This window comes from Peromyscus leucopus, chromosome 3 (assembly GCF_004664715.2).
Source record: "Peromyscus leucopus breed LL Stock chromosome 3, UCI_PerLeu_2.1, whole genome shotgun sequence".
Lineage (NCBI taxonomy): Eukaryota > Metazoa > Chordata > Mammalia > Rodentia > Cricetidae > Peromyscus > Peromyscus leucopus.
The window spans coordinates 1,701,258-1,717,553 of record NC_051065.1 but is presented as its reverse complement, the minus strand read 5'-3'; the positions used below and the strand labels follow the sequence as shown (position 1 = coordinate 1,717,553).

Sequence of the window (16,296 nt, the reverse complement as noted above, 5' to 3'; positions counted from 1 at the left end):
ATTTCAAGATAACTCTTCTGCAATCAGGACGAGGCTTAAGGAATATGGTCAACTAAGTGATATTTTGATATAATAGAAAATATTCAGGCATAAAACATGCAGGAAAACTGGGACACATTTAAATGACCAAACCTAAGAATAATAGGGATAGAGGAAGAAGTAGAAACCCAGGTCAAAGGCACAGGTCAACAAAATTATAGAAGAAAATTTTCTTAGCCTAAAGAATGGGATGTCTACCAAAGTATAAGTAGCATATAGAATAACAAATAGACTGGACCAGAAAAGAATAAGGAACCTTTGTTGTTGTTGTTGTTTTAACATAGGCTTTCTCTGTGTAGCTGTGGCTGTCTTAGAATGGTCTTTGTAGACCAGGCTGGCCTCGAACTCACAGAGATCTGCCTGCATCTACCTCCTGAATTCCTCGATTAAAAGCATGTGCCACCACTGCAGGGCAGGAACAATTTTTGATAGAGCTTTTGCATAGAGTTTTGCTTTCATTTGAGATGTGATCTCTCTACGTGGTTAAGGCTGACCTCAAACTCATAATATTCATGATGCAGCCTCCTCAGAGCTATGGCAGAGATTTGTATAATCTTTGTGGTTTATGATATTGGAAACAGAAGCCCAAAAACCCTGCAGATGGTTCTGAGGTTAAGTATTCCCTACAGTAACTCACTCAAAGGTATGTTTCTTAAAAACATTCCCCTGAGAACTTTTCCTTAAATAATAAATTATAGGAGGAATGTGCTAAGGAAGGGAGTAGTGTTCTATAAATAAGAACTTGTTAGGAAGAATGGATTTGCTTAGCTTTGATTTTACATCTCAATTTCAAAAAAGGCTGGACTGATTTTCAGGGCTTTGACCTCTTTCCTTCAAATCACTTTCTCTCTTTGAAGGACTGAGCTGCTGTGTGTGTCCTTAGGCATTCATCACTTGATCCTGACATGTCTGAGTCTGTCTGATGGATTAATGGGGCAAACTGCCAGTGCTCATTTACTTATTCCTATGATTTTGGAACAAGCATATGCTTCTGAGACATTCGCTTCAGCTCTCGGAAGACTTTTAAGAATCTTATTGATAAGGCAGTTTAAGGAACTCTAGCTTCTTCGAGCATATCTTTCATGTATCTAAAACTGCAAAGTCACTGACTGCTGAATTGATTTACATTGTTACAGTATTAAAAATTACCTCCTTGTATCTTTATAATTTCTGGATTAGCCTAATCCTTGCTTTCCATTTTGTTGTTGTGATACAGGTGAGAGGAGCTTGGTCCTGCCTCAACTTAATATGCCATCCTTTGTTGACCCCCATTGAAGTCTGTACTCTTTCTGAGGATTGGATTCGGGGGGTCTAGAAAGGAGGTGGGGGGAGGGAACAGGAGGAGAGGAGGGAGGGGAAACTGTGGTTCGTATGTAAAATAAATTTTAAAAATTTAATAAAAATTTTTTTAAAAATTGAACTACTAAGTATAGGAATGGATGCTATAGAATAAAACAAAAAATAATTGTGATTTATAAAGAAGAAAATTAATTTTATAATGTACCATTCAAAAATAGACTTCACATTTATTTTTAATTTCAGAATTTAATTGGCAATCTTGACGCAATTTTCAATTCAAGTTATATCCAGAAATGTAGCTGATGAGTAACTGCTTTTTAATGGAATAGATGGTAAGCCACAATCATACTTTGTTTATTTATTTTCTATCACAGGAAATTAACAAAACTAGCACATGATAAAATAATGTTTACTTATTATTTGCAATTTCAACTTGTGAAGTATTTGACAAAATGAGACTATTATAGTAATGTTCATGGAGTGAGGAGGCTAAAATCAAGAATCATCTGTGGTTGTGATTTTCATGTTGATTTTACCCTGTTCTTTCATGCATACCTGTTACTGGTAGAAGTTAAGAAAGAGTATCCATGGATGATACAAGATTCTTGTATTTCTTGTGTTTCTGGGTATTATCATGACCTATGTTGAAGGTCAATGGAAACTTAAGTCAATTCAATCCAGAGAGGACTGTTAACAGCTCAGACCATATAAGCATGGTTGGTAGAGTTACCCAGCTACAAAAGGAATAAGCCATTGAAGAGCTCGCTGAAGGCAAGGGAAATTCAGAACAAGAAGTTGAAGGTATATATAAATAGCAAGTGTGACTCTGAGCAATTGTTTATCAGCTGTATGAGTTCACTGGTAGAATATTTGGGGTCACGTATGTATACTATCATATCATCTGCAAATATGGATACTTTGACTTCTTCCTTTCCAATTTGTATCTCCTTGATCTCCTTTAGTTGTCTTATTGCTCTGGCTAGAACCTCAAGTAAGATATTGAATAGATATTGAGAGAGTGGACAGGCTTGTTTTATTTCCTATTTTAGTGAAATTGTTTTGAGTTGCTCTTCATTTACTTTGATGTTGGCTAGAGGCATAATGTAAATTGACTTTATTATGGTTAGGCCTGTATCCCTGATCTCTTCAAGACCTTTACTATGAAGGGATGTTGGATTTTGTCCCTCATGAGCATTCATGGAAAAACACCCAATAAAATACTCACAAACCGAATGCAAGAACACATATAAAAGATCAGCTACCATGATTAAGTAGGCTTTGTCTCAAAGATACAGGGATGGTTCAACATATGAAAATCTGTCAATGTAATTCACTGTATAAACAAACTGAAAGAAAAAAAAATCATGATCATCTCATTAAAAGTTGAAAAAAGGCTTTGAATAGGCTAATTATAACACATGCTGTGGTATTGTTGATCATTTTCTATCTTCAATTACCCTTGAAATATGTACACTATTGTATAGACTGTTACACATTTGAATAACTTTTTATACTTAAAAATTATTTATAAAAAAAGTTTTTTTTTTCATTTTACATACCAATCCCAGTTGTTCCTCCTTCCCTTCTCTATGCCCCCACCCTGCCCGCCCCCATCCACTCCTCAGAGAACGTTTGGCCTCCCTTGGGGAGTTAACAAAGTCTGGCATACTAAGTTGAGGAAGGACCAACACCACCCCCCCCACCCCCCCAACCCCTCCCACCCCCCGGTGTCAACGCTGAGCAAGGTGTCCCACTCTAGGGAATGTGTTCTGAAAACCCATTTCACGCACCCAGGATAAGTCCTGGTCCCACTGCCAGGGGCTCCCCAAACAGATCTAGCCACATAACTGTCACCCACACTCAGAGGGCCTTGTTCAGTTCCATGCATGTTTCCAGCTGACAGGCCGGAGTCCATGAGCTCCCACTAGCTTGGGTCAGCTGTCTCTGTGGTTTTCCCCATCATGATCTTGACTTCATCTGAAGTCTAGGAGCTCAGCCCAGTGTTTGGTTGTGGATCACTGCATCTGCTTCCATCAGTTACTAGATGTAGGTTCTATAACCTATGATGACAATATATGTTAATTTCCCTATAATACTGGGAAAATTTGAAGGAAAACATGTATTAATATTTTTTATTTTACTTATTATTTATGGAACATAATACATGCCAAATAAGGCTCATAAAGTGTTGAAGGAAAAAAAATAAGTACATTTAACTTATATACTGATTGTAGCAGAAATACTTCAGTAATCATAAGTCAAAATAAGGTAACATGAAAATTCAATTTTACCATATCTTAACAAATTTCACTCTCCTAATTTTCCTGCTACATTTTAGCCCATATCCAAATAGTAGCAATTATATTAAATTATAATTATCATGAGAAGTTTATCATTACAAATTTTATGTTTTTCTTCTTGTAGAGTATAGATTTGTGTTTTGTATATTAAACACTAAATAAACAATATCTGAGTATTTACTATGTTTCATAATTTTTATTTGAAGTAAAAATTACTATGTAAAAATTTGTTGCTGTCAAATATAATTGCTGTGTAACAGAAAAATTAACATGTAGATGCTATGTTAACTTTTTACAACAAAATCTATTCAACATGTATAAATTTCAAATGTGGTCAACACTAATGAATAGAAATCTATGAAATCCACAAAAAAAATCACTGCTATCAGTGAACAAACTAAAATTAAAAAAGAAAAAAAAGAGAAATGTCTCATGTTACTACACTGTAAATAGTCCACATATTACAATTTGTATTTGAAGATGAAAATGTTTGAAGACCTTTTTAGCATGATTAAGAGAAAGTAAACAATAAAAAGCATTGTATAAAAAAAAGAAATCTATGAAATCCTTTTAATTTGAGTACTTTTAGAGACTGATATTATGGTTTTAGTTATAAATTAATATCTTATTTTATTGGATCAGCATTGACTTACAGGGATATCATAATGAGTATCTTTATACAAATTGATTAGACATGTTATACCCTAAATCAGTCTTTAGTATATGGGTAGTTTAAAATCAAGTGTGAGAATGAATGTTTGTATCTCTACAAAATTTACGTGGCATCACATGTATCCCCAGTGCAATGATTTTAAAGAGCTGACCTGCATAGAAAATTAGGTTTAAATAGGTTGTGAAGTTGGGATTAGTTTTCTATAAGCAGTGGAAAAGAATAGAGTTCTGTTTTTTTTGTTGTTGTTGTTGTTGTTGTTATGTTTTGGTTTTGTTTTTTCTCAGCATTCTTTATCATTGGCTAAGTACACATCTAACACACCCAGGTGCCCATCTGCAAATCAGGATGTAGGTCCTCATCAGAATAAAAGATAGTCAAGGATACCAGTCCTAGTATTTCTCATTATAAGGATTGTGAGAAACACACCCCTATGTATTAAATGACCATTTTTGTGGTGTTATAGGATCTCTGCGTCATGAAGACAGGTGTTGAATAAAGGATGAATTAAGAAGACTAATTTAACTATGTATGTCCTGTGTATTGTTGAATAATCAGTACTTGTGAAACAGGAAGGTTCATTTAGATTTGCAGACTGGTTGCATGCTGGTCCAAACTGAAGTGGAGAGGGAGGGGCCGTATGTTCAGGCAACTAACGAGAAAAGTACCAAAAGCAGAAATGTCCTTCTTCTGTGTCATGGACTCTCCTTTTGTTTCTTAGAAGTAAAATCCATTCTGTGTGCCTGCCTAGAAGCTAACCTAGAAGACCCTGAAGAGGGCAGCTGAGTTTTCTGACTGTCAGTGAAGATGACAGGCATAAATGGGCTGAGATCCCAATCATTCTCAACCCAATGCAAAATTCTTGTCAAGCCAGGGAACAGGAACAAGATACACTGACAGATATCACTAACCACAAGGTAGGAACAATCCCCCATAGGCCATAGACTGTCTATCACAGCTCTGTGAAGAAAAGCTAAGATGGGAATAGCAGCTTGGCAGACATCATTTACACGGCACACTGAAGATAGGGCCACCTCCACAAACTCTCTGCAAGCCTGTGGATTTATCTCATCCAGAAGAGGTTCCCATCTCATTTCACCCTGAAACTAACAAAATGTGTTCTCTAAATAGCAACACTTATATCAAAATCCCTTTTACTGTAACAATAATAAATCTATATGTTTGAAATAGATGGATTTTACTTTTATAAGGGCAAATTAAACTTAGTTTATCTTACAAACATGAAAAGACATATATTTCTGAGAAAATAACATTTAGATAATAAATGAAAATATGTATCTTTATTTTTGGGTACACTGAAATTTATCTATGCAGTGGGTTATAGAAAATGATCCTAGAGAAAAGTTGTGAAATGCTAATAGCATAGTACAATGCACTCATGTGAGCTCCAACAGAGTTGAAAACCTAAGAATGCAGTTTCTTAGTAAAAACAAAATGCTAGGAGTTTCCTTTGCACTAGACTTCATTATTTTCATGGTGGAAACCATCCAGTTCCAAAATCATTGTCTGCTTCTTCATCTGTTACCTATTAAACACAATTTCTAAGTCCTAAATTCTAAGTCCTGATTTCAAACTCTAGCTATTAGAATAGTTATGTGCATGTTATAAATGATTTATATCTAATGATTTGTAATCTGTAGTATAAAATATAGATAACAGTTTTTTTTCAAATAACATTGTTCAATTCTCCCATGCAGGATAAAGCACATAACCTAAAAGCAATTAAAAAATTGTTTCATTTTCCCTTATATTCTCCCTCATGTGTTTTTGTTGTTGTTATCAGAGGTGTCCAACCATTCATTCACTGATGCACAAATATATTATAGAGAAAGAAAATATAATTTAGAGTATACTAAAAATATGTTAGTTATGTTTGTCTTTCTATGTCATGATACTGAAAAGATGAAACAAGGTAAAAGGTGAGACAAATGAAGCTTTCAAAATGCTGGTTTGATAAATATTCTATATTTGCATTTTTCAGTTAATTTAGTCATTATTTAATACATTCTGGCCTTAGGGTCCATGCCACTTATTAGAATTAGGTTTAGTATACATTCTGAGCATCATACTTTAACCTCTACTATTTTCAGGTGTTTTTTTTTTTTTTTTTCTGAATAGGAAAAGCAAATGAGAAGGAATCATTGGCAACAGTATTGTTTCATTAGTTAATGAACGGATGGCAATGACATTTATGAAAGATGTAGATTTGATTTGAGAAGTTCTAAATTTCAGTCTTATTTTTTAGTTATCCAATGCTGTTATTTAAATATAAGTAAAAAACAAACTGGAAAGATAAAACTTTCTAATAAAGCAAGGAGTGATGATTGACATCTGTTATCACAGCATTTGGAAGACTACAGCAGGAGGATTGTCAAGAGTTCCAGGTCAACTTTGGAAACACTGTGAGACTCTATTTCAAAAATTAAGTAATTAAGTAAGTAGCTATAACTAAATAGCCAACCAAGTGGTATAATATATATTCACTTAAATAACTATACATTTGATCTATAACTATGTTTGTTATTTCTTGTCATATTTTGTATTTAGTTTACACACACACACACACACACACACACACACACACACACACACACACATTCCTGGTAGGTATCAAGTTAGAGAAGATGTTAATTTGTTTTCTATTAACCAAGCCTTTATGGTTACTTAATTTTAACTCTTGAAGTAAAGAAAATAGGTATTTTAGGGTACTGTGTTACTGAACAATGTCTATATACAGCAGTTTCTTAAACAAAGAGACATTTTAAACAAATTTTCACTAATGTGCAAAATACTTGACTTATGAAAAAAGATTGTTCATCCTTGTTTAGAGGCAAGGCAGTAAATTAGGCACAAAGAAAGTAATCTCTGTGGTATAACATGCACCTGGGATGCAGACATTTTTTCCCTTTGAAGCATGTTACTTTGCAAGCTGAGCTGTAGATGTTTTGGTATTGTACTTAAGCTGTTTTTATCACAAAGCAACTCAGCAGAGCAGATGTAGTATTATTCTGTAAGGCCAAACAAGTCCTAAAATGATGTGAAACCAGAACCACAATACTGTATAGGGTCATCATCTTCATTTTTCTGTCTGTGGAAATCGATGCTCCTCTAGTATTGTATTGTACTATATTTGGTTAATTTATTTAGGTCCTTATTATACTGAATGGAAGTTCCTTATAAACGTACTTACATTATACCATTTACTATAAGCTTTCACATATTCATTGCATGTAAAGGTCATCTCTGGTATACTATCTATAGCCCTTTCCATTCTTTGGTTTTGGTGTTGGAGATATGCAAATATATGGGGTGCATATGTGTGTATGTATAAGTGTTTTGATGTACAAAAAATGAGAAATGTAAAAGAAAATGATGTCATTTTATTCTGTTGGTTTTAGATTTTTTTTTAAAGTTTTTCCATACATCAGGAGAAATTGAAAATGCTCCCTGAACGATTTTCATCCTGACTATCAGCTTTGGTATGACATGAAACAGCTGTTTCCTTTTTCTTACAGAACAAATGAAATTATAAATTATGGATTGCATTAAATTATTGTGATTGTTTGGCTTATGTTAATCTAAAATGTATCTTTGAAAGTCTTTTATGACCTAAAGAAAACAGACAAATTCTTTCTCAAAATGTCATAAGATAGTGATATCACTCTTATATCATCATGCTTAGGCAGAAGTTGTAAGATTTTTTGGAATTACACATAAGCCACGTTGCCTTCTGCAGGGCATCATGTCCACAGCCATGAGATATAAGTTCACCCAGATCTTTCTTTTATAGATTTAATTGCTTAGTTATTGTACTGGCTTGTTTTGTGTGTCAACTTGACACAAACTACAGTCATCAAAAGAAGGAGCCTCAATTGAGGAGAAGCCTCCCTTGAGATTCAGCTATAAGGCTTTTTCTCATTCTGTGATCAATGTGGAAGGTCCATGATGGGTGGTTCCATCCCTAGGCTGCAGGTTCTGCATTCTATAAGAAAGTGGGCTGAACAGCTCCCTGTGAAGAGAGCCAGCAAGTAGTTTCACTCCATTGCCTCTGGACCAGCTCCTGCCTCCAGGATCCTGCCCTGTTTGAGTTCCTGTCCTGACTCCCTTCAGTCATGAACAGCAATGTTGAAGTATAAGCTGAATAAATCCTTTCCTCTCCAACTTGCTTTATGGTCATGATGTTTTATCACAGCAGTAGAAACCCTAACCAAGACAGTTATGGTGCTACTTCTTAATGTTCTTAAAACAGGTTATTTTCTATTTGTAGCTAATAATAACTTCCAGAGGTATTCTTTGAAGTTTTGTTCAAATTTCTTTGTTTAATTAGGTGCAGAATAGTATATAAAAATACACAGATAGCCCACCTATACTTTAGCACTCCTCTTATAACATGTGTTATTCAGTAATTCAAGGTAATGTACTTGTTTCTGTCCTAATCAAACATTTTCTTATAGGAAATACTTTTAAATAGTTAAATCCTTTTCTTCCACAGAGAAAACTTTGCATATTCTAGAAACCTAGAAAAGGAAAATTTACATTACTTTTGCTTTGAGATTACTCACATATCATAAGGCTTTTAGAACAAATTTGCTTACTTTGTTATTTTATAATACTCCATTGGATGAAGGTAAAGAGATTAGTTCTCCACGCATATTGCATTTCTAAGTTCAGGAATACTGGAACACTGTAGGTAAATTTCCTGTAAGGTTTTCAAAGGTCTATTCATGGGCATCTGTTTCTCTGAGATTTAGAATGGTACTTACTAATGGGCTGATTTTATACTACTTTATTCTTAAGTATATTTCTGTCACATCCTGTTAACTTTCTTTTTTATATATCTTACTAGCTTTCTGAGATTTCAAACAGTGTGTTTTGATCATATTCACCCTTTCTCCCAACACTTCCCAATCTTTCTTTCCAACCCAACTTTGTGTTCTTTTCTCCCCAATAAGAACAATTTGTGATGCATATATATGCTTGGATGTGGAGTCTTCAACAGGAGCATGTTGGATTTATCAGGGGTTATGCTTAAATTCTAAGAGAAAGATAATCTTCCCTCTCCTATCATGGAAAATTGCCAGTAGCCTTAACTAGGGTTGGGGCTTCATGCCCAACTCTTCTCCATGATGGAATTTTGTCTGCTTTAGACTTGTGTAGGTCTGGTACAAGATGTCACAACTGCTTTGGGTTTATATGTTTACCTGCCATGCTGTGTCTAGAAGATATTTTTCCTTGGGTCATCTACCACCTCTGGCTCTTATTCTTGTTCTGCCCTCTCATCCACAATGATCCCTGAGCCTTTAGAGGAGGGGGTCATTATAGATGTTCCATTCAGGGCTGAGGATTCTCTTTTGTCTTTTTATTGAAAATAACTTTTCTCACATAATATATCTTGATTAATATTTCCCCTTCTTCTACTCTTCCAGTTTTTTCTACTCCCCTTCCCATCTGGATCCACTCCCTTTTTGTCTCTCATTAGAAAACAAACAGGATTTTATTATATAAAATAAATAATATTATTATTCTAAGGGATAATAATAAAATAGAATAGAATAAGATAAGACAAAAAATTAACACATTGGAGTTGGACAAGACAAACAGAAGGAAAAGAGCCCAAGAGAAGGCACAAGAATCAGAATCCACTCGTTAACATACTCAGGAATCCAACAAAATACTAAACTCGTTGAATATTCTTTAGTCTCTTATTTTCTGTGTTTTGACTAGTTGTGAGTCTCTCTTAATCATGATCTACTGTGAACAGGAACATCATAGATGAAGGTTGACAGGTGCTAACATCTCACTTCATTTGCAGTGCTGTTCTCGTTTAATTCTTGTTTTCCTAGTTTAATTCATATTTATGTGATCATTGAGTTTTGTTTGTCTTTGAGAAATATGTTCAGGTCTTGATAATTTTCTTTTTAGCTTTTTTACATCTCGTTATTAACTGAAGCTTTGGTTTCAAATGTAGGAAACATTATATTTCAGTTGTCTATTGATAATTCTCCCTTAGTCTCTTCTTCCTCTCACATGTATTCTATGTACATTTAAATGGTAGAAAAAAGTCACTGTTCATAAATTTTAGCTTACAATTTTGCTTTTTAAGTTTATTTCAAATAAATTTTTGTATATTCCCACTTATGAACAGTTTTTTCATGCTTTCTTCTATAAACTTGTCATCTATGTTGATCATATACAGTCTATGATCCCTAGCAAATTAAATTTGTGCATGATTATAAGGTAGGACTATGCTCATATTCTAAGAATTTTCCCAATCAAAAGGAAAAATTATTCTGTCACTAATTAATGACAAGATTTTCAGTTCTTCCTTGAGATTTGTTTTTTCTGATGTGAACCTACTTTGACTCTGTACGAGTGTATCTATTTCAGATGTTTTCAGTGTTTATTATATTGGAATTATGCTCTAATATATTTTTGCTTTTTTGTGTTCTAAGGATTGAACTCGGAGCATTGCATTTTCTAAGCATACACTTTCACTGAACTTTGCTCTCATCCTCATTAATTTCTTATTACTACACTTTCAATTTATATTTCACGTCAAACCTTGTACCTTTTGAAGCATAGAAGATTACCAGATTTCTATTTCTTTAGATAACATCCTGGAATTATTATGCATATTACTTCAAATTTATCAGTTAGGTTGGGAAATTTTAACATTTTATTAATGTTAACTATTTCATCAGTGGAAATTGTTGGTTCTTTTTAAAAGCTACCTTTTCTGTGGAATTTTTTTCTGTTTAAAATTTTGCTTTTTTGTGATTGACTTTAGTTTTATCTGTGGATACATTATGTTAAAATGTAATTCTTTAAAACACTGTAGATTTTAACCCTCCCTATTCAATATTTGGTTGATGAGTATTATTTTCTGTGCTCTCAATAAAATAGTAAATAGAAGTGGGGAGTGATGAGTAGCTGAGTTTCTTCCTGCTCTTAGGGAAGCATGCTGTTACCTTTAGCCTTTTCAAGGACTTTCAAGCTGGGGAATTTGTGTGTAATGAACATTAGATTCCTGCTTCTGACATATGTATTTGTTTCATGTTGTTAATGTTATTTTTGTATATATTAATATACACATACATTCCTTTATTTATTATGACCAATCACACATGCTGATAATAAAATGTTATACAAATATTATTTGCCTAGATTTACCATTTTATATTCACAGTTTGAATGTATGAGTTGTAAGGAATATTGGACTACACCTTTTTTCTCTTGATGTCCCTTGTCACACTTATCAGGATTATGCCAGGCTTATCACAGAGAATAGTAGTGAGTAACTCTTTTCTGTGTGACAAAGAAATTTGTGGAACATGGGAGTTCATTCATCATTAAATATTTGACAGAGTTTACTGGAGAAAGGTAGAGCTTTCCTTTTAGAAACAATTTGATAGTGAAATAAATTGATTGAACACATATAAAATGGTGTAGATTTTCTACTTAATCTGTGTCATGTTTGACAAGTTATGTTTTTTAAAAATTGTGCCTGTTTTTATCAAGCCTGTCATGTTGTCATTGAAAGGCTCTCATAGCATTTTTTTCTCATTTTATTCTGTGTAGGATATGGACTGAAATGCTTCTTTTGACTAACACTGCTAAGTTATAATTATGAACTTTATTCTTTTTGGATAAGATTTTTAATATTACATTAAATTATTTCAAACAAGAAATTTTGGTTTAGTTTTTTTTATATATAACTTTCTTTTTATTTATTCTTTGTGTCTTTCATATTATGTATCTCAAACCCATTCATTTCCCCATCCCTTCATATCTGCCCTTTACCTTTATAACCTATCTCCCCCAATAAAATAAAATAATTTTTAAAAGAAAAAAAGAAAGGAAAAATTAGTCTCATCATGGAAGCTCTAGTGTGACACAGTGAGTCACGCAGTAAACACTTTTGTCCATATGTATCTTTACTTGCAAGTGTTCATTGCAAAGAGTCATTGGCTTGGTTCATGGCTTCTGGTTTTTGCGACACTTTGGATGCTGAGTATTCACTGGGATTCCTGTCGATTATCCTGTTGTTGCCCTGTTGAGATCCTGAAGGTTTGTGTCTAAAGGACTGGCCCCTTCGCATCCTCCAGCTGATCATAGATGGGGTGGTTCTTAGTTATAACCTTGGTTCTGAGCCTGGGTAGTTACAGGGTTGGTCAGCCTGTCAGCTCTCCTTGTCCTCACCACCAGGGGGAGGCCTCTACATTGCCCTGGCTAGTTCACTCCTTCCAGGGAAGAGCAAGGAGCATGGCTAGTTATCCTGCTTTCATGCCCTCAGGGTTGACTTTCCCACATCTACATCATCAGGGCCAGCTGTACTGTGTTGTCCAGGCAAGGTGCAAGGGCCATTCTTAGGAGTGCTGCAGTTGGTGAGGGGCAGGGACTGCTCTCCCACTCTCATGACCTCAGTGCCAGCTCTCCCACCTGCCATTGGCAGTGAGGGACAGGGAGAGGGCATCTGTTCCCTGCCCACAACACCATGTGGCAGATGAGGGGCAGGGCCAGATTTCCCAGGCTCACATTCCAGGGAAAGTTCACCCAGAGCCTGTCACTAGGATATGCTCTACTATGCCACCCAGGTGAGGTGCAGGGCCCACTTTCTGGAGTGATGCTCTGGTAACAGGGAGGGTAAAGTCCCCAGTGACCCAGGGCCTGCATGTGGGTCTTATTGTCCTGCTCAGTCCGTCATCTGGATTATTGTTAATTCCATATGTCTTATTATTAAACATATGTATTTTAACTGGTAGTAAAGATAAGCATCACATATAATTATAGCGCACCATGTGGCATCTTCATGCATGTATACTTTGTGTAATGCTTCAATGAGTTTAAGCAAATGTATTAATTCCTTCAAATAGTCATCATTCCTTTGTGGTGAAAACATTCAAATTTCTTATAGTATTTGAAATATGGTTGCCATCTATAATCACTGGTTATGTGATAACACATCAGAAGCTGTTACTACTGTTATGCTGAATTTTAGGCTATTTTAATCAATTCCTGCCCATTTATCCCACATATGAACTCCCTTTATTTTTTTCATGGAAACTTTTTCTCTCAATTCAAATTACATCAGATTTTATATATTCCACATATGAATGAATCATACAATACATATATCAAATAAATTTCAAAGTCAATTATATTTGGGTCAGAAAATATACAATATGTCATTGTGTCATGGCATGTAGAAATACAAATTCACAGACTTATAATCTGGCTTTGCAATTTGTACTTTTAAGAAATAACTATAGAAGCCGGGCGGTGGTGGCGCATGCCTTTAATCCCAGCACTTGGGAGGCAGAGCCAGGCGGATCTCTGTGAGTTCGAGGCCAGCCTGGACTACCAAGTGAGTTCCAGGAAAGGCGCAAAGCTACACAGAGAAACCCTGTCTCGAAAAACCAAAAAAAAAAAAAAAAAAAAAAAAAAAAAAAAAAAAAAAAAAAAAAAAAAAAAAAAAAAAGAAAGAACTAAATAACTATACTAGTACCATTCAATTAGTTCTAATTTTGTTTTTTAATATCTGAGATAAATATTGAGAAATTCTAGTGATACATGCAGACTTTTCTGGTCTCCCTTTTCATTCAATTTCCTTTGGTTTTAGTTATACTATCATATATTATATGCATACATACACATATATAATTTCTCTTTTATTATTAAGAATTTTCTGTTTATTTTACATACCAACCACAGGTGCCCCTCTCCTCCCTCCTCCCGCTCCCCAGCCTTCCTCCCCCAGCCTTCCTCCCCCAACCCACTCCCCATTGCCACCTCCTCCAAGGCAAGGACTCAAATGGGGAGTCAACAGAGCCTGGTACATTCAGTTGAGGTAGGTCCAAGCCCCTTCCCCTGAACCAAGGCTGTGTAAAGTGTCCCACCATAAGCACTGGGCTCCAAAAAGCCTGCTCATGCAGCAGGAACAGATCCTGATCACACTGGCAGGACCCGCTTAAGCAGGTCAGGCTAAACAACTGTCTCTCCTATGCAGAAGACCTAGTCCAGTCCTATGGAGGCTCCACAGCTGTTGGTCCACAGTTCATGAGTTCCTACTAGTTCGGTTTGGTTGTCTCTGTACATTTCACCATCATGATTTTTTTTTTTTTTTGAATACTCTTTCACAACTGAGACTTTATTGGTTGAGTACACAGACGTTTCAATTCTTAAAACATGGACCCAAACTCTAAGAGTCATACATTGTGTTCACATACCCAAAAGAGCCATGTATTGTTTCTCTTTGAACTTATTCCAGTGATGTTCCATCCTAAGCTTGGCAAGTTTTCCCTAAGACCTCACATAACAATCAAATGCTCACAATCCTTAATTCCACTGACTCACAATTTTATGCCACATACAGTACATATTCAAAATTTCAATCTTTCACAGCACATTATCACAACTGTTAGGAAAATGGACTGACATGACCAGAGACAGTTCTGACAGGGCAAGGACCGAGGAGTGGTTTTTTAGGATACAGTTCTACTAGAAACACGAGACCAGAAATAACTGAAAATATTCCAGACACAAATGCACGACCAAGACTCCAAGTATGCTTTGTGTTGTAGGATATAAAACTAGCCCCCTCTACGGAATGTTACGGTGACCCCCGAGACAGTCACAGCCTCTCCTGATTCAGTATCCTGCTATTTTCTGGTTGTACCAAAAAATAAACAACCAGCAAGTGATTTAACCTCTTAAAAAAATCATTTACACTTAAAAAATGGGATGAGGCAGGACTTCCTCCCACCTTTTAAAAATGTTTCTAGAGCTACTAAAAAACTCGCATTTACAAAATAGTTGATAAAAATATTCCTCTGGGTTGTACAAGAAGGGAGGCCGGGGACACTGACAGACATGATGGATGGTTAGTCGGACTTGGCTTCTTTCTCTTCGACTTCAGAGGCTGGACTCTGGTTCTCAGCCTCTCCATTTTCTGCAGGCACATCTGTGGTTTGCTGGTCAGCCACCTCCGCCTGTTTGCTCTTTGCTCCTCTCTTCCCTTTTGTTTGCACTTTTTTGTCTGATGGTTTATCCTTTCCCGCGGCTTTCTTCGGCTTCGTGTCCACCTTGGCAGGGGCGGGCTTGGCCGACAGCCTTGCCGAGCGCCGCTTGGGCTCCGCCTTCGCCACTCTGTCCGCGCTAACCTTCTTCTTGGGCATCGTGGCGGCGCTGGGTGGGAGGCACGTGCGAGGCCGAACCCGTCACGGAGCTCCATCATGATCTTGATGACACTTGCTCATAGAATCTTTCTTCTCTGTCTTCGACTGGACTCCTGGAGCTTGACCTAGTGCTTGGCCATGGATCTCTGCATCTGCTTCCATCAGTTATGGTATTCATCAATCTGATTCAGGCACCTTCTCCACTATTGCTAGTAGTCTAAGGTGGGGTCATCCTTGTAGATTCCTGGAACTTCCCTAGCACTCTGTTTCTCTCTCTTCCCTTGATGTCTCCCTCTATCATGGTATCTCTTTCCTTAGTCTACCACTCTGTCCCAGTTCCAGCTCAACCATCTCATTCCCTTATGTTCTCATCCCCCATGCCCTACTCTCCATTGCCCCCAACACAATTTGTTCATGGGGATTTCATCTATTTCCTCTTCCCAGGGTGATCCATGTGTCCCTCTTAGGGTTCTTGTTAACTAGCATCTTTGGAGCTGAGGGTTATAGCCTGGTTATTCTTTCCTTTATATCTAGTATCCACTTATGAGTGAGTACATACCATGTTTCTGACTCGATGAAAAGATAATTTTAATTATGTCAGCATGTCCTTATTAATCATCCTGATCGCTTCTCTTAATTTTTTACGTTCACACTAGCCACCTAATTGTTACATATGATAGCTTTCATTGCATTTATATTTGTGCTTTGAATTTTAAGTATGCCATTATGATATGTTATTGAGTCTTGTCTTTAATTTATTCTGAAATGTTTTTAATGTAAAATTTACACATGG

The 16,296-nt window shown here is 35.9% G+C and overlaps 1 protein-coding gene across 1 annotated transcript; it reads right to left on the bottom strand.

The window, feature by feature from the left end:
- Positions 1–15,172: 15,172 nt before the first annotated feature.
- LOC114695615 (non-histone chromosomal protein HMG-14-like) lies at positions 15,173–15,514 on the bottom strand. The gene has a single exon (XM_037203418.1). The coding sequence runs from the start codon at positions 15,501–15,503 to the stop codon at positions 15,210–15,212; it is 294 nt and encodes a 97-aa protein (XP_037059313.1). The 5' UTR covers positions 15,504–15,514; the 3' UTR covers positions 15,173–15,209.
- Positions 15,515–16,296: the final 782 nt, after the last annotated feature.